Source organism: Pleuronectes platessa, chromosome 9, assembly GCF_947347685.1.
Source record: "Pleuronectes platessa chromosome 9, fPlePla1.1, whole genome shotgun sequence".
Lineage (NCBI taxonomy): Eukaryota > Metazoa > Chordata > Actinopteri > Pleuronectiformes > Pleuronectidae > Pleuronectes > Pleuronectes platessa.
Genome location: NC_070634.1, coordinates 8,586,753 through 8,605,675, shown reverse-complemented (window position 1 = coordinate 8,605,675; position 18,923 = coordinate 8,586,753). Strand labels below are relative to the sequence as shown.

At 41.6% G+C, this 18,923-nt stretch overlaps 1 protein-coding gene across 2 annotated transcripts; it reads right to left on the bottom strand.

Moving 5' to 3' along the window:
* Positions 1-176: 176 nt before the first annotated feature.
* Positions 177-9,505, bottom strand: rabggta (Rab geranylgeranyltransferase subunit alpha). 2 transcript variants are annotated; one of them, XM_053431388.1, is made up of 17 exons: positions 9,420-9,505; positions 9,023-9,059; positions 8,790-8,900; positions 7,564-7,688; positions 7,252-7,439; positions 6,563-6,820; positions 6,341-6,424; positions 6,127-6,209; positions 3,530-3,625; positions 2,732-2,837; positions 2,570-2,621; positions 2,407-2,495; positions 2,226-2,314; positions 2,024-2,140; positions 1,829-1,942; positions 1,607-1,694; positions 177-882 (listed from the first exon to the last, which is right to left on the bottom strand). In XM_053431388.1, exons 2-17 carry the CDS (start codon positions 9,023-9,025, stop codon positions 734-736), a joined length of 1,752 nt encoding a protein of 583 aa, XP_053287363.1. In that variant the 5' UTR covers positions 9,026-9,059; positions 9,420-9,505; the 3' UTR covers positions 177-733. The 2 variants fall into 2 exon arrangements, with proteins under 2 accessions (XP_053287363.1, XP_053287364.1); XM_053431389.1 differs by having other exon boundaries at positions 9,023-9,089; positions 9,420-9,498.
* Positions 9,506-18,923: the final 9,418 nt, after the last annotated feature.

Below are 18,923 nucleotides of genomic sequence, written 5' to 3'. Positions count from 1 at the left end.
TTTGACCAACATCAGTTCATTAGGTCCCAGTGAACATTTGTGCAAAATCTAAACAGTTTCCCATGAGGCATCTGTTTTTTTTTGAGAACGAGATGGACGGCCAGAGAAAAAGGAGGAACGGACGACAACCAAAAAACTAAAAGTCATTACTGAGGCATAAAAACCACAAAGGAAACTTATGGAAGGCAGTGACACAATGTGTGCTGTTTTATTAGTGGATCTGTGACATACTGTGCAACAGTATATTGTCATAAATTACACAACCTTTAAAAAAAATTTGCTTAAGAACTACTATGCAGTGCTCTGATGATCAGTTAATAGCTTTTTTTCACTAATTCGACAGTTTTAAAGCTAATCAAGCAATAAGCCAGCATCGCTGCATGCCAATCCATACAGGCCGTTTTATTTATTACTGTTTCTGCATGCATCTGGGTGGGTTGCTTAAGTTAAAGACATCTGTACGCACACACAATTGAAGAAAGCAACATTGGTTATCAAGCACTCACACATTATTCTAGACAATCCAGTTCGGGTGTTTGTGACACACGCTGTGAAGCATGAGGCTCTCAGACCCTCGAGGTCACAGTGATTGACAGGAACACACAGAGCCACGAGACACTTGAACAAAATAAAAACAAACACCCACTTGCTCTTTCACAAACAAACACTTGATAAAGTGAAGGACAGTTGAAAGACAGGAGGAAGGTGGCAGTGACTCCCGCTCTCTGCCTGATCAGAGCAGCAGGTCTGTGACTGAAGGCAGCAGCTCGGACAACTCTGACTCCAGGTTGGCGATCTGAGTGACGGGGTTGCCACGGAGATCGAGGCACTTCAGCTTGGGGCAGGAGGCCAGCGGCTGAAGATCTGCCAGTGTCGAGATTTCTGTGTAGTTGGGTTAATGAAAAAGATTTCCTGCGTGCTGGGGGTGAATAATGTCAGTAGCAATGAATAGAAGGAGCTATGAGTCACATATTTCAAATATGTGTAAAAGTAAGAGCCACATGTCAAATGTGACACCGGGATATTAATTAATCTTTCTAAATACAAAAAATGGAAGCCTAAATTTAGACAGGAATGTACTGAAACTGATTGAACTGTCATTAGAAGTAAGAAAAACCAGTGTCGGTTTCAAAACTTGCTGGCTTCATTAATTTCCCTTGTGCGTGTCAGGGGAAGTGAAGCATGAAGGGGAAGAATTGTGCATCGATGATGAGTTGTTAAGTGTCTCTTCCAGTCTTAATTGGGCTGTTTGCTTTGTGAGATTGCAGCGCCGATTTTATTTTATTTTTCTACCCAATCCATAAGTAAAGTTTCAGGTTAAAAACGAATTATTTGTGCATTGAGCTGGTTAGTGCAACAATTTGCTGTACTCAGTAAACACCATCCTTGTGTATAGTGTGTGTTCCTTACGCTGTCATGAGCCCGCAGTCCACCGGGGGTGTTTTGCAGCTGATTCACACATTTCTTGAGTCACTAGTTCACAGTGAGGGGAGCATTGAAATGTTTGTGCGTATGAGTCCTTTGCTGCAGGATCGACACAGATCAAGAACAGGACGTTCTCCAACAAACAGACTCGAGAATCTGAACGTTGGATTTGAAAGGATACTGTTATTCTTCAATGAGACTTCCTCCAGTTTAGGAAGGTGATACAGGCCCTCCAGGTTTTCTAAGGAGTTGTTATCAGCCTCTAAGACCTGCAAGCGTGAAGAAGTCATGTCATTACACAAACAAAAGTCAATATGAATCCTTCTTGTTGTTATCTTACAAGGGTTGGACACACACAAAAGAAGAAACACTGTCCATGTAGGAGAGACAATTGGATTATCACCTCGAGACACTGCAACATAGCGAACTCAAGAGGCAAGCGCTGCAGCTGATTCGAGGACAGATTGATATGGGTGACCAATAACAACTGGTCCAGATGGCACAAGGTGGTCAGTTTCTGTTCAAATAAAAAAAGACAGGCGGGTCAGGATAACATTACTCCATGTCAGGATTCGAACTTGTAGTCATTATTCTCAACCTTGTCCGAGATGCTGAAGACGCGCACTTCAGCATACTCCATTTTCATGATGGTGTTTTCGATCATGAACTTGCTGCACAGGTCACTGTAATACTCAGAGCGCATGGTATCAACATCCTGCAGGAGAAAACAAAAACATCATTCAGTCACTTGACACCTTTTTTCAGCTCAGTACCACAGACTCTGCAGGGGCGGTGCTCACTCTCAGTGTTTGGAAATGATCAAGCGTCTCCTTCTCGTATCCCAGAGGGTCTAGCGCCCTCATCAGGAGGATAATGGTCAGTAAGCACCCTGTGTGGGAGAGAGCGGTTCAATTGCAACGTGAAAAAACAGCAAATTACATCATTTTGCCTCGAGGACGGAATGGTTTTAAAAGCACTTACACTTATTGAGCGGTTCCAGTTCTTGTAGCTGATTGCACGAGTGTAGCTCTGACTGTAACACTGAGGTTTTCTCTACTGACAGCTCACTCCTACAGAGAAACAACTCGGTCAGTTCTTACTCTTTCAAAAAATAAAGATAGACAATGTGCTGCTAAGACTTTACCTAAAGAGTTCCTGATCCGTAGCAGAGTCCCGACAATAACTCTCAGTTCGACCTGAGGAAGATAAAATAAAGAGACTTCAATAAAGATTTGGGAAATACAGTATATTTGTATAATCCAGGAACTGGTGGAGGACGACATTAGGTTTAAATGATATTTCTGACCTGTGTAGAGAGCACAGTCCCTGCGAGTGGGTTTTTCAGTCCAGTGCACGGTCAGATTGTGTTCGTTACTGATGTCACTTATCGTTCCAGGAGCAAAATCACAAATCTGTGCCAGTGTTAAGGCTAAAAACAAACCGATTGTTTCAGAAGTTAATAGGAGTTTCATTCCCATACAAATTACACCCTAAAAAAAAAATATATATAATATCACATTGTAAATGGAGTAGCTAAATATTAATTTAAACAGCATAGTAGCCTTTAACCAGTAGCATCAGAATTGAACAATAAGCACTTTGATTCTATTTTGAAAAACTACTGAATCAACCTTTTTTTTTTTTTTTTACAATTAGAAATGTTTTGATTACATAATCAGATTTTGCCTTAGAGATGAACGGATGAAATCACAGCAATTGAGCTCACTTGTACACAGATCCATTTCCATCAAAACTTAGCGATCTATGATGTGATACAGTTGAAAAACTTACAACCCACTGTCCTATATTACCTTTAGAAATATCTTTGTATACACTGAATACACCGTGTTGTCTGTGTCAATGTGCCATGACAAGACACGACAAAAATCACAGAGCTCATTTCGAGGCAACAACAAATTCCACCACTGTACACTTATCCAAGTTTGAGGAGGAAACTTGTGGTGCACCTCCACAGCACGTTTTCAGTTTATGGTATTTGTAGAATGAAAAGAACTGAATGTTAAATAAGTGGCACACTGTGACAGTCAGCAGTAACACCTGTGGGGGTAACCTGTCAACTCTGAGTCAAACTAGAAAAGGATACCCAGACAGGGCTGTGTTTAAAGCGGGGGTGCACACTCCTCCACTCCACCCTCTGGGGCTGACCGTCAAGGACCAGCAGCAGTCCCACCGACAGCGCCTGACAGACAAAAGGCGGAGAGAAAGGTTTCTGACTCACAGCGAGGCACCACATGCACATCACACCAGTGTATTTCTCCTCAATACAGGTTTGTGTTTTCAGAAATTCTCCACACAGAACACAGCAGCAAAAAAACTGATAAAGCCATTTCATGACATCAGAAAAAGTTAATTCATTACAAAATATTATGTCATTTTCAGATTTTATAGTGATAATGTCACGTCTATGTTCTTAAATTACTTTCCAATCTATATGAGCTTTCAGTCATATCTTTAGACTTAAAGAATGCAGAGATACCATTTTTGACCTATGAATGATGATGCCTTTTTCTGACTTCATTCCAACGCATCACATGATATGGAATAATTGCATTCAGTTTGTCTCTCTAATCAATTCTTTTTGGGAGATATCGTCTAAAAAAAAGAATTCTAACCATATCTTCACTGACGTGGACTGATCAGCTCCAAAATCATCTGTAGATTTGTTTGTAATCATCTGTGCTGAACTATACCAGAGTCATACTATAATGGCACTCAGTAGTGCGCATACATCTGCCAAGTCCCAGTAGTCCCCATAAATTCAATCCAGCTGCACCATATTTACACACTTAGATATCAGTCTCCTATATGAGGCTGATTATTCATGTGGCAGATTTTCCATTTATTATTCCTTTTGAAATCAGTGCAAATGATGAACCATACAATGTTAAAGAAAAATTTTGAAAATTCCTGGATCTGCAACAAAATGTAATGGGTTCTACCCTGACCCATACTGCACCCTTCCACTGAGTTTCGTATAATCCACACAGTAGTACCTACATCAGGGGTGTCCAAACTTTTTATCCCGAGGGTCACATACAGAAAAAAATTCGAAGGTCTGGGCCACTCACGCCGCCACGCCCCCCTGCCCTGGAGCGGACTGTTGACAGTGCGCCTCAATTGCGTGGCTCAGGTCGGGGCGTGGCCGCTCTGAGGGACAGCTGGCAGGTCAGGGGTGAGTTGGGCCCCACCTAGTGTCTAAACTGAGAAGTACAATTTAGTGGGCCACAGTCGTAGCCTGACGTTGTCATACTCACAATTCTAGTCAGAATGTGAGTCTGATACCGCTCCATTGGGCTGTGATTATGGGGCGTGTTTCAACCAAACCAGGAAATAAAATTCCTCTTCGCTCAATTGGATAGACCTACAACCAATCAGAGCAACGTAGTATGTGATGCATGTAAAGCGATGCATAGTTGTTGTCAACAGAATTCAACTGCACGCACGCTGGAAGAAGTAGAAGAAGATCAATAAAAACGATTTATGCCGGGGTTGTAAAAAAAATTAAGAGAAACAGTTAATGTAACCCTAACCCAAAATAAGCCCAACACAAAATAACAGAATAAAACAGTATGCATAAAGTGGCAGGTGTAGCAGTGAGTTACAGTAAAGGTGAATGCACGTACGAACAAGTTCTCCTTTTAGGATTACAGCTCCACAACTCATCAAAACAAATCGTATCGCATTTGTCGGTCCTGTAAGAACTTAATAACACGGTTGGAACGCGACATTCCCTTGTCCCATCTTCTTCGCGACCATCGGGGCCAGCTGATAGATTAAACTTTTTCCGAATCCCGTAGGAAGGACAGCAAAAACATCTTTTCGATCTACAAATGCCTTGATCGCGTTTCTCTGTTCCTCTTTCAAAATTAATGCGCTGTCGATGTCTCCTAAAACAGACTCAATGGCACCATCTACACATCTCAGCTCTCCAGCGGCAGGCATGTTTGTGGAAAACAAAGTCAACCCAAGCGCTCTTTGCTGACGTAGTTCATTACGTTACCGTTGATCTGTCTGATACTGTTATCTGTCAATCATCATATAAAGCCCGCCCTGACAATCTGATTGGTCCGGTCGAATTCGAACCGGGCATAATTTCTCCCCAACGGAGCGACTCCAGACCGAACTTCCCGACCTCAAATGTTGTGGGCGGGGCTAAATTCGTCTGGCATCCAGGCTACCATAGTCCATTACATTACAATTAATTTAGCTGATACTTTAATCCAATGCGATTCACAATCAATGCATTCAAGGGTACCCGAGGGTACAAACCCTGAACAACAAGAATCAAGAAAGTACAATTTCTTCAAAAATAGAGCAAAACTACAAAGTGCTAAAAGTAAGTGCCATTTAAGTGCTGCTAAATTGTTAGGTTAAATTTTTTTCAGGCAGGCCAATTTAAAATGGATGGCGGGCCGCAGATGGCCCGTGGGCCGTAGTTTGGACACCCCTGACCTACATAATCTAGCTAACATACAATACAACCAGCAAAAAACAGGTGTGAAAATAACCTCCTTGGCGCAGGTAGAAATCTTAAAAAACTGTCAGTAAAGAAAGCTATTTCTACATTAGGTTTGTATAATTTAATGACTCACACTATAAGTCTCCCCATGAAATGAAAACATAAGTCTTCAACTTACATTAATTTACAAATATAACGTTTGCATTAATGAACAGACTCACATTAACAGGCCTGGAGAAGGCAACAGCAACTCTCTCCTCATCCCGACTGACGTACACGCAGCTTATCATCTCCTCTCGTTCGGCTGTTAAAGAGACAGAAACCTGTTTGATAAATGTTCCTGATCAAGCAGAGCACATAACTCTATGTACTGGGACAGTGGTTTGTACTTTAATCCATATTTGTACAACCAGACACAACCTCAGACAGACATACCTCTGCCTAGCAGCCACCGATAGTAGAACCAAGCACTCTGGTCATTGGGGTCGGTGAAGAAAGCGTTCTGTACAAGTTCATATTCTGAAAAAATTTGATACAGATGCTGAATGTGTTTGATTACACATCGGTCCTCACATACAAAGTGCTGCTATCTACAGTCATTGTAAATCCTCAAACTGCCCACGTCTGTTGCCATTGTTGCATTGTGGTCACACTTACCTTTGAGAAGCTGCTCTTCACAGACGCGATGGGAGTGGGTTTGCGGAGAAGGTGGAGAGGAGGTGGGAGGGGGCTTGCGGCACGGTGACGAGGGCTCAGGAGACACCGGGTGGAGGAGCGGCAGCAAGGTGCTGCGATAGTGCCAGCTGGAGTAGTTGGAAAAGTTAGAGCCGATGAGACGATCGGTGAACTGCAACTCCTGATCCACGGGCACGGCAGACATCTTAACAACCATCCTGCGATAATCCCAACAATGGACTGGTCCAAAAAAAGAGAATATGATGCAACAGAGAGCATTTAAAGGATGGATATATGTCAGGATGTAACATAAAATGCATTAAGAAAGTATCCAAACATGTGTCACGTTTAGTAATGTTGTAGCTTTTTGCTAAATTTGTTTATATCATGTTTCCCCCTCATAAATTTTTCACATAATATCCTACAATGACAAAGCAAAAATGTTGTTTTGGAAATGTTGGCAAATTTCTTGAAAAGGAAAAACTGAAATATCACATTGATGAAAATATTCAGAGTCTTTCCTCAGTACTTAGTTGAAACGCCTTTGGCAGATTAGGTAACAGGTAACATGTAATCAGCTTTACACTATTTTAGCATAAGTCTTCAACTTGACAGAAAAAGGGAAAGTGACTGAATCTGTATTAACCGACTTTTTCTTCTCGTTTACTCACAGTTGCGATCGTCCAGGCTGAGGCAGCGATCACACAGGCTCAGCTCCCTGGCCCAATCCGGTCGAGGCAAGCGGAGCGAGACCCACTCCCTGTGGTACCAACTGCCGTACGACTTCGGGTTAATCTTCAGACAAGACTCTAAAAACGACAGCTCGGCCACGTAAATCTTTTGCACTTCATCCTCGTCCCTGGAGTGGAAATCGAGAAACAAAACCATTATTCTCCTGTAAAATCTGAGAGTTTTGACATCAAAAACGGTCAAATGTTAAAGTCTAAATCTACAAGTGATAGAATAACTGGCAGTGACTTTACTTCACAGTCTCCAGGTGCATTAGGATTTCTCTTCTGTAGTTCCAGAGGGTTGCAAAGTCTGGGTTGGATGACAGCAGCTGCTGGGTCAGCTGGAGAGCTTCATCATCCCAGATACCCTCCTTCCTCTGTCACACAGGAGAATGTGAGGATGTATAAGCAGTGGCAGACAATCAGGTAAAAGGACAAAAGAGAAGTGAGCTCAAGAAAATAACTACTGTGAAACTAACTCTGTGAAACTACACTTTTACTATCATATATTAAAAAGACTGTTTTTCTTATGTTAAACAAACTCAACTTAAAAGGGTAAGACAAACAATGTGAAGTGTTTATGAATTCCCTATACTCTGGATCAGCTCCAGGCTCACTTGTTCTCTGATATCAAAGATATACTGTATAGTTTTTACTTTAAAAAGGTTTAGTTCCTTTCAGCAACAGCTGTGTAAAAACTGTAGTTTTTGGCAAACATTACTCAAACAGGAGTAACATTGCATTAAGTAGGCCTAACTGAGCTGATTAGTGAGACTGAACTAATGAATATTTCAGTTACAGGGTAATGGTTGTTGGACTGAACCAAAAATAAGCCACAGGGTGGTAATATATATCAAACTTTAACTGTGTAGACAATTTGGTTCAGACATTCTCTGGACGTTCACATAAGAAGAACGGAGTAGGAGATTGTTATTTTCATAGATGTGCACAACAGGAAGACGCCATTAGTCATTTATACCAGGGTTGTTTCTGGGTAGAGCATACAGGAGACAGAATATGAGATATAAATCATGTCGTGGAAATCATTTGTTTTTCCACATCGACACTGGCAACAGCCCTTATCACCAAAAGCTCTCAAATCTCATTGTCTTTCCAAGTCATCATCTTCCTCTGCGTCTTCTACGTGTACATCTCCTGTTTTCATCCGGATACATTTGTATTATTTTTCTTGTTTGTTTGTTTAGCATCAGTCACATGCTGGAAACTGCATCCACACCCACTCGTGAATTTTGATGACATTATTTTCACATGGGCTTACTCTGTAATTCTAGGGAGGCCGAGAGCAACTCTGATCCAAAGCTTTACTGCTGGTTTTGATCTTTTCACTTGAATTGTTTACAGTGAGAAAAGCAGAATATCACCTAAGTCTCTTCTACAGTTTCTGCATTTTCTCATGAAGAATCTGTTAACAGGGATTAAATATCACCAGGATTAAAAAGTGCATCTTTCTGACAGACCTTAGAAAAACAGGCATCTCGCACGGCCACGTAAACCTTCAGCTTCTTCTCTCGCTCCTTTCTCTTCTCCTCCTCCTGCTGGGCTGTAGATTTGATCTTCACTCGTCCATGCTGTGGAAGGCGGGTACAGCAGGTACAGGTTAGTCTGCTGCTGGGAGGCTGGAATGAATCACTCATTACACCAAGTGCACAGTGTAACAACATGCTAATGAATACATGAAACACGTCCTTACCATCTTCTCGGTCGGTAAGAGTTACTTCTTCAAAGATCTGTTTAAGCAGGTGGATGAAAGGTCAGGCCTGGTATCGTTAACATGACACACACACACAGAGACACACACACATAGACAAACAGCCGCTGCAGTTATGACAAGTCAATATGAGCTCAGCATCCTTATGTGTGTGAATTCAGTCAAACACACAGGCTGAGTGTAGTTAGCTCGCTAACTAGCACCGTGGTCAGCAGGCATCACAGGGCTGGGCTCATTCACAGCTCATTCAAAAACACACCAGTCACCAGCGGTAGAGAACGTGTATAAACACATAGACAACACATTACATGAGATATACAACGTGTGTGGTTCCAGGTAAACACCGAGCGGCGCACTGTTCATCGTGTGAGACACGCACCTGGTTCTCTTCGTGGCTTGTGGTTGCTTTTATACACTGATTCATAACAACTACAAATTGTCCTCTTCCGGCTCTGGAGATCTACGTCACTGAGTGTCGCCCGCTGCTACCCTCGGAGGCGTGTAGCCCTCTAGTGGTGGAGGTAACAAACAGCAGCAGAAAAACTAAAAACGTTTTAGTGATATTCAATAGCACACAATGTGGACAGATATAATAATAATTACAATAACATTAACATATATTAAGATGTACATACAGACAAGAAGATAGATGAAATTAGATATAATAAAATAGAATAGAATAGAACACAATACAATAGAATACAATAATTAAAATGTAATTCAATACATTAGCTAACAGACGAATAGTAATTAGAAGGCATCAGTAAAGCAGTTTTCTTCTCGATATACATCAAGAATTTGAAGCACAACACTGCCTCTTTCTCAGTTGTTATGAACACTGTAATTAGAGGCTGTGTCTTCATACATTCATACATACGGATGAACATTTTCCCCCAAATAACTAAAGTGTGCAACAAATGTGAAATTATAACTCGTAGATTTTGCGAGATTGGAGTTTAGGTTAAAATACACTCAACTGAAACACTGAGACACAGTCTGCAGGAACATGGACACTTGTGTGTGACAGAAGGTCGAGCTTCAGGTGATTCCCAACAAGAATCACAGTAAAGATAGAAAATGAGATGACTGGAGGAGAAGATGGAGAATAACCTCACCTGTCGTTCTCTGATTGCTAAGTGAAGCCCATCAACCAACCTGATGTGTCAACAATAGTTATTCACTTTTACCAGCTTATCCCTGCAAAGGCCAACAAGAGCACCTACAAAGGTTTTCCCGAGATAATTATCCTCACAAGATAGGACCCAAGCTCGTTATGGTCCGCAGTGGATAGGCAGTGTTTTAACACCACAACACTATGCAAATTAAAATAAGTAATCAAATTAAATTAAGTTTAATTAAGTTGAACAGATATTCCCTCCCCTAATTCAAGCTTGATCCACAGGCAAATTGTCAAACTAAATTGTATTAATTGATCTTTTAATTAATCATTGTGAAGGTTATTATTATTGTCATTATTAGAGAGAATTATTAATTTGCATATGCTTATGAAGTCATTCGTTATTACTAATTATGTCAGAGCATTGTCTGTAAAATAATTGTTAGAAATGTTAAAATATGATATACTATTTAGTTCATGTTATTTTTTGTTTGTAAAGCCTTCTCCTATTATATATCTTCTCTATAAATTCCATCAAATTTCATATTCCAATGTTTATTTATTGCTGTTTATGAGGCTACATATTTGAAGCTTAAAGAAATCAGCAGAGCAGAGTTAAATCACTGAGACTTTGATGACCCTCACATCTGATGTAGCCATGTTAGCTCAGGCCAGCGTAGCATAAATATTGATAAACACCCATAAAGGTACATTTTTTGTGGTTTACAAAACACACTCACACACAGGCAGAGATCCAGACAAAAACAATGAGGAATTCAAAATAACTATTAAATAGGAGTCAAACAGCAAAGAGGAGAGGTGGGTCTGTGTGCTTTGAATATCTCGATGGAGGGGGCAATTCTGTGGTGGAGTTTCCCCCCCCAAGCCCAAGGGGCGACCAGCAGCGACTGGTCAGAGGACCCGAGTGACCTTGGTGGGTTATGGGGAAATCAAGGTTCAGACAGGAAAGAGGGAGCCAATCCATTAAGAGCAATATAAATAAATAGTGCAGTTTTATAATGAACCCTAAAACTGACAGGGAGCCAGTGGGGGGAAGGCGAGTTCAGGGGAGATATGCTCAGCCAGTCAGCAGCCTCGCATCAGCATTCTGCACATACTGCAGTTGTGAGAGGGAAACCTGACTGACTCCCATGTACAGGGAGTTGAATTAGTCAAGGCTGGCAGTAATAAAAGCATGGATTACTATATCATTACTTTAGAGCCTCTGCTATAGGGCTTGAATTTGGGAATAACAGATTTTAATTGTTTGTCACATTTGAATGCAGAGTCTAATATTACTCCAAGGTTCCTTGTCTGCGGTTTCACAAGGGGTGAAGCAGGGCCGAGGTCCACAGAATGCTTGTTTGTTCAGGGGCTGAGGGTTGGATTTGATTTGAATTTGATTGATTGACTGAACTCTGATCCAGAGCAGGCGGGCAAAATGTCAAACTAAAGCCTTGAGACAATGATTCAGAACCACACAATATAGGAGGCGTGTGATTGAGTGGAATCAATGTTTTTATTTGTTGTCGTTCTTTTTCAGCCACCTCTTGTTTCTTCTCTTTATTGATGGTGATAGTCTGTTCATCTACCTCACACTCACTCTCTATGATGTGACACAACATTTCATCTGTTTTCTCCAGCAGTACTGAGGCTTGAAAGGAATCATTTTCATCCTTGTTATTAAACATGTGATAGCTGCTCCCTGTGGCAGCACGGTGGTGTGCTTGTTAGCTATGTTGTCCTCACAGCAAAAAGGTTCAAATCCCGGTCGTGTTTCAGCGTGTGCTGAAAAAAGTGCTGCAAATAGATGCACTGTATGAATGTGTGTGTGAATGGGTGAATGTAACACTGTACTGTAAAGAGCTTTAAGTGGTCCTGAAGACTAGAAAAGCGCTATATAAATACAAAACCATTTACCATTACCATCCTGCCCACCACAATTTCACAGACTGAGCTTATCTGGTTCTCAAACTTTTCCTTTCTCTCTTTGGTGATTTGCAGACTAACTCCTGCTGGCCTACCTTCCTCCAGTCAGGATGAGTCTGACCTCCAGCAGCGTGACGACATCATTGTTCTCTGAAGAGCATTTGAAGACTTGACCTGCAGAAATGAAAAATGTCAGCTTTACCCCAAATGTCATGTTTTAAGTAACTTTTTGAAAGACGTTGCCTGGCTTGAGGATGACGCATTTTGTTATGTCGACATTGCTCAGGAGACTTTCAGAGTCAGAAAATACAATCTGTCTTTTAAGGTGAGAAGATCAGCAGCACTAAAGTAACAAGGTTTTCACATCCAACGTCTCCTGTGCTTCAGATGACTGACATGAGAGGAGAGCACTTCTAAACCTGTGCTTTGGATGTCCTCCAGGGTTTTTGTGGAAAATTATTTTTAACTTTATTAATCATCTTCGTGGTCTGAAGAATAGCAGACACAAGCTGGAACAGTTTTAGAATGACCCTGAACCACAACAAACAACTTTTGAGGCAGATTGAAAGAAGCGAGAGGGAAAGAAGATGAGCATGACTCACAAACACCTCCTGTCAATTGTGCTGTGCGATTAAAAAACATGCAACTGAAACAGAAAATGTGATGAGAAATCTAAAAGACCTATAAGACTTATATATAGTTCAGGAATAAATAAAACAGCAAACTATCTATTTTGTTTACTTATGGGCTCATTAATTATTAACAAAAGGAGCTTATAATATTCTTTCTACCTCTAAAAACACTATCAACACTTAATTCATCCACTTAAAGAATCAGCCTTGTAGAGCGAGCGAGTTATATATGGAGGTTTCGTTCTGACACGGCCCTTTGCTGTGGTCTTTGCCAATATCTCTGCATGATCATGCTGTAACAATACAAAAATAGAGCAACTGAAGCTAAAATGCTTAGTTTCACAAGATCTGTACGTTTGCATTGGATACTTCAGCTCCGCATTCAACACAATCTCCCCAGCTCTTCTCCGGGACAAGCTGACACAGCTGAGCGTGCCTGAGCCCACCTGCAGGTGGATCACTAACTTCCTGACCGACAGGAAGCAACGCGTGAGGCTGGGAAAGCTTGTCTCTGAGACCATCAGCACTGGAGCCCCACACGGTCTCTCCTCTACTCTTCTCCCTCTACACCAACAACTGCACCTCCAGCCATCCCTCTGTCAAACTCCTGAAGTTAGCTGACGACACAACCCTTATTGGACTCATCTCCAATGGGGACGAGGCCGCCTACAGAGAGGAAGTTAACAGCCTGGCTTCCTGGTGCAGCCAGAACCACTTGGAGCTGAACGCTTTGAAAACTGTAGAGATGGTAGCAGACTTCAGGAGGAGCCCAGCCCAAACCGCCCCCTCACCATGTGCGACTCCCCAGTTAAAACAGTGGAGTCTTTTTAGATTCCTGGGGACTATAATTGCACAGGACCTGAGATGGGCGGAGAATGTCACCTCCACCATCAAGAAGGCTCAGCAGAGGATGTTCTTCCTGCGGCAACTGAAGAAATTCAACATGCCGCAGAAAGTATTGATTGAGTTCTACACAGCCATCATTGAGTCCATCCTCACCACATCTATCACCGTCTGGTTTGCTGCCTCCACTGCCAAGGACAACGGCAGACTGCAGCGGATCATTCGGTCAGCCGAGAAGGTCATCGGCTGCGACCTGCCGGCTCTCCTAGACCTGTTCCACTCCAGGACCAGTAAGAGAGAAGGCAAGATCATTGCTGATCCTACCCATCCCGGTCACCGCCTATTCCAGAGACTCCCATCCGTAAAAGGTTCCGGGCCATCAGGACTAAAACCTTGCGTCCCCTGAACAGTTTTTTCCCTATGGCAGTGGGGCTCACAAACAAGCCCCCTGCATCACACTGACTCTGCTGACCCCCCCCCCCCCCTCACATAATTTATAACTATATATTATTGGCACTATCACCAATCTATGCACCTTAGAACCGCACATGCCCATAACTCTCTTACTGTATATATTGTTGTTCTATTGTTGTTTTTATATTGTTGTTTGTACAGTGCACCAACCACACCAAGGCAATTTCCTGTATGTGCAAATATACATGGTAATAAAAATAATTCTGATTCTGATTCAGATTCTGATAGGAATTATATTTATTCATGTCTTTGTACAAGAAACTGTTGGGGTCGAGTTCTACTGATAAGGAAGAAGAAACCTGATAATCTTTGTCTGGAATATATTGCATTCAGAAGTGTAGAGGAATAAAATAAATAAATATATCTGTATTATTTTTATTTAACTATAAATATTTATAACTATACGTTATTGAGTATGTGAAGCAATGCAGCCACCAGTGAAGATGATGCAGATTAGTCCAAAGGGCTCACTCACTCTTCAAAACAACATCCTGCGAAAAAAGACTATTATCTGAAATCAATACATTTTTTCCGAAGACTAAATGGACAGTTTTCCTGTCAGTGATAATAAAAACTTGCTGTTAGTTTAACTACATTTTGAAATAAAGTCTTTAAATTAATATTGTTTACAACAGTTTGATGAGTTGGACATCATTTGATATCACACATCACATCACCAATAAAGGTGTGAATATTTGAAATGAGATCGATGCTTCTTTCCTCCTCATTATCCCAAAATATTGCAACGTACGTTACATAGTGTGAATACTTTGAAGTGCAACATTTAAACTGGCATATAAATATGGATATTTATGGCCCGAGCACTGACAGGGGGAGGCCCTACTGAAATTGTAATGATTATTATTATTATTATTATTATTATTCAGGCAAATGAATTGGCTTTTTGAGGGCTTTAACACGCTCAAATTCTTACCAACATTTTCAGAAAGTTAGAAAGTGGTGAAAAATTACTTATTCTGGAGGAATTTTCAATGGGCGTCGCAAAATTGCTCAATGGTTCCCCCCCGAGACCCCCGGAACGTGTTCACATTGACCGATCTTCAAAAAAATCAATACACAGGTGTATCATTACCAGAAAAACTAAAAAGTTTTTAGGTGCAATTGGAAAAACGATTTAATCGTTAAATCAACAATTTGAAAATAAAATCACTAATTACATCAAATATATACGATTTAATGAAAATGAAGTGTATTTATAGTTAGACCACCACATCCATACTGTAATATAATTAATTTACAAATTGATTATATAAATTAAATCATTTTACATTGACTTCAGTGCCATGAACACGTCTTCTGATCTGATAGTGACCTCAACCATAAATAAATTGAAATAAATGTGTATTTATACAGTAAATATATAAATTATAATGACTTGTGTGTGTGTGTGTTTGTGTGTGTGTGTGTGTGTGTGTGTGTGTGTGAATGCTTGTGTGTGTACATGTATGTGTGTGTGTGTGCGTGTGTGTGTGTGTGTGTGTGTGTGTGTGTGTGCATGTGTGTGTGTGCATGTGTGTGTGCGTGAGTTTGTGTGCGTGTCAGATGGGCGTGGTCCGTGTGATGGGTGGGCCCTCAGATAAGATGATAGTATTATTATTGTATTGTTGTCATAATTAATATATAGATTTGACCAAATGTAAAAAAGTTAAGAAACAGTGTTTGTCTCTTGTTGCTGTGCTGTGTTCGTATGAATAGTAGCAAACTAAATGAATCACACTGATTTGTTTCACTCCAACACTGTGTTAATTGATCAATGAATCCTGTATCTATATTCAGAAAGACAGAGGAAGATGTTACTGTACTAGTTATATTTATTCAAAAAGTTTAACATATTTACAACACATCATTAGATCATTTCAAATATGTACAAAGGGGGACAGGGGAGGGGTTTGTTTTGAGGAGTAGGAAAAGGGTGAGGGCGGGGGCTTCTCCACCTCTTCTCTCTCCTCCAGCTCATCTCAGCCTCCTCCTTTCTGCAGCTCAGTCCCATAGTTGGTGTTGTCTCCTGCTGCAGTTTCGTCTCCTTTCGGCCCTGAAGCGAGCACCTTCTCGTTCTGGTTCTCCTTCTCCTTCCCCTTGTTGACCTCCACCTCACTGCTCCTTCTTGTCTCAGGCTCCTTGTGCAGGCTCCTGGTGCAGACTTGCTTCCAGAATTTTAGCCTTGGCCTGACAGTCAGTGAGATCAACCAAGCAGTCAAGATAGGCCCTGAGGCGAGCGCGCCCTTTCTTGACCTCCTTCGTTATGACATCATCTTTTTCTTTCAGATGGTTTTCCAGCTGCTCCACTTTCTCCTTCAGAGCCTGGATCTCATTCTCCTTCTCCGTCTCCATCTCCCTCTCGGTCTGGGTCTCAATCTTAATCTCCTTCTCCTTCTCCTTCTCCTTCTCTTTCTCTTTCTCCTTCTCCTTCTCCTTCTCCACCGCCATCGTAATGACATCATCTCTGTCTTTAAGCTGGTTTTCCAGCTGCCACACCGCATCCTTAAGAGCCAACATCTTCCTGTTGGCTCGGAGGATTTCGACATTGTAGATCGTCACAAGTTTCTCCTTCTCCTTCTCCTTCTCCTTGTCCTCCCCCTTGTCCTTCTCCTTGTCCTTGTCTTTCTCCTTCTCTTTCTCTTTCTCCTTCTCTTTCTCTTTCTCCTTCTCCTTCTCTTTCTCCTTCTCCTTCTCCTTCTCCTTCTCTTTCTCCTTCTCCTTCTCCTTCTCCTTCTCTTTCTCCTTCTCCTTCTCTTTCTCCTTCTCCTTGTCCTCCCCCTTGTCCTTCTCCTTGTCCTTGTCTTTCTCCTTCTCTTTCTCTTTCTCCTTCTCCTTCTCTTTCTCTTTCTCCTTCTCCTTCTCCTTCTCCTTCTCCTTCTCCTTCTCCTTCTCTTTCTCCTTCTCCTTCTCTTTCTCCTTCTCTTTTTCCTTCTCCTTCTCCTTCTCTTTCTCCTTCTCTTTCTCTTTCTCTTTCTCCTTCTCTTTCTCCTTCTCCTTCTCTTTCTCCTTCTCCTTCTCCTTCTCCTTCTCCTTCTCCTTCTCCACCTCCATCTCACTGCTACATCCTGTATCAGGCTGAGGTGGCTCCTGGTGCAGCCTTGCTTCCATAAGCTTAACCTTGGCCTGACAGACAGTGAGCTCAGCCAAGCAGTCAAGATAGGCCCTGAGGCGAGCGCGCCGTTTCTTGACCTCCTTTGTTATGACATCATCTTTTTCTTTCAGCTGGTTTTCCAGCTGCTCCACCTTCTCCTTCAGAGCCTGGATCTCATTATCCTTCTCCTTCTCCGTCTCCGTCTCCGTCTCCGTCTCCGTCTCCTTCTCCTTCTCCTTCTCCTTCTCCTTCTCCTTCTCCTTCTCCTTCTCTTTCTCCTTCTCCTTCTCCTTCTCCACCGCCATCTTTATGAAATCATCTCTGTCTTGAAGCTGGTTTTCCAGCTGCCACACCTCATCCTTAAGAGCATTAATCTTCCTGTAGGCTGTGAGGAGTTCGTCATTGAGGATCTTCAGAATATCTGGTTTCTCCATGGTTTACAGCAGAGAGTAGATCTATCTTTTGATGAAGCTGTTGGAACAGTGGATGCACTATTTTCAGAATAAGTTTTCGTTCTTGTCTGGATCTTGAAGTCAAATGGCTTTTGTCTGCAGGTGACAGGATGAAATAGTGTGTAAGATTTAGGTGAATTTGATCTATCAAACATTCAATATAAAACAATTGACACAGATAGACACACGCAGAGAGAAGGAGAGAGAGGGAGAGAGACAGACTGGCTGGTTTAAGCGCGAGAGAGAGAGAGAGAGAGAGAGAGAGAGAGAGAGAGAGAGAGAGAGAGAGAGAGAGAGAGAGAGAGAGAGAGAGAGAGAGAGACTCCCCTCCTGCTATGTGTGTGTATCTGGTTGCCATGGAAACTCAACTGAATGCACCTGTTCCCTCCTCACTGGGAAGAGAGAAATCTAAACTCTGAGTGCACCACTCAAACAACTATAATTCAGAAACTATAAGTCCTATCTGTGAAATAAAGACATCGTGAGAATTCCAAGACTTAGCCGGACACACAGATATATTTGAAATTTGTGAGAGTAAAAAAATGGGACCGTGTGAGCAAGTTATGCGAGTTGATGCTCCTTCCAGAAAAGGTTTCTCTGAAATAACATTAGACCCAAAGGACAGGGATTGTTTTTTTCCTTAAAGGAGCTACACACCTCATGTAATGTGCTCCTAGCATTAACGTAAGCTTCCGTCAACTTGTCCTTCAACACATTCAAACTACACATTAACCAAATAATCACCAGTAAACATTTTTTTAAAATAAAACTTCCCTCATCAATCACCTTTGATTTGAATTTGAATCTTAATTTGATTGGCAGTGATGGAAGTTGTTGTTTTTTTACTTTGTCTTAAACACTAAAGTTAAACACCAGGGTTAATCTTCCCAATGTTACAAAACACATCGTTTGGTAGAATAAGATGTGAAATGGGAACATTTCCTGGTGCTACAGGTGTTTTGTCCACAATGCCTCGCTCTGCCTGGCCTCGGCGACCTAACGCTACTTAGCATCACGTTATCACATATCACCCATTAAGATAAGCAGCAGAAAACAAAAAAGAAGCCAGCAACAATATTTTCACATTTGTCATAAAAGCAACAGAAAACAGCACATTATCAAAATGTAACAGCAGCAGCTTCATATTATACAGTGGTTTCATTTCAAACTTGAATAATGAGCCTGAATTGTATTGGTTAGCATGCTGGGTAAATACAGAGAGAGAGTGAGACATGACTTACCTCAGTCAAGGTCAGAGTGCAATAGCAACTGCCTTAAACTTTAACAGTATTTAAAGCAATCAACAGCCAATCAGAGGTCTCCTATCAAAATACCAACTTTGATG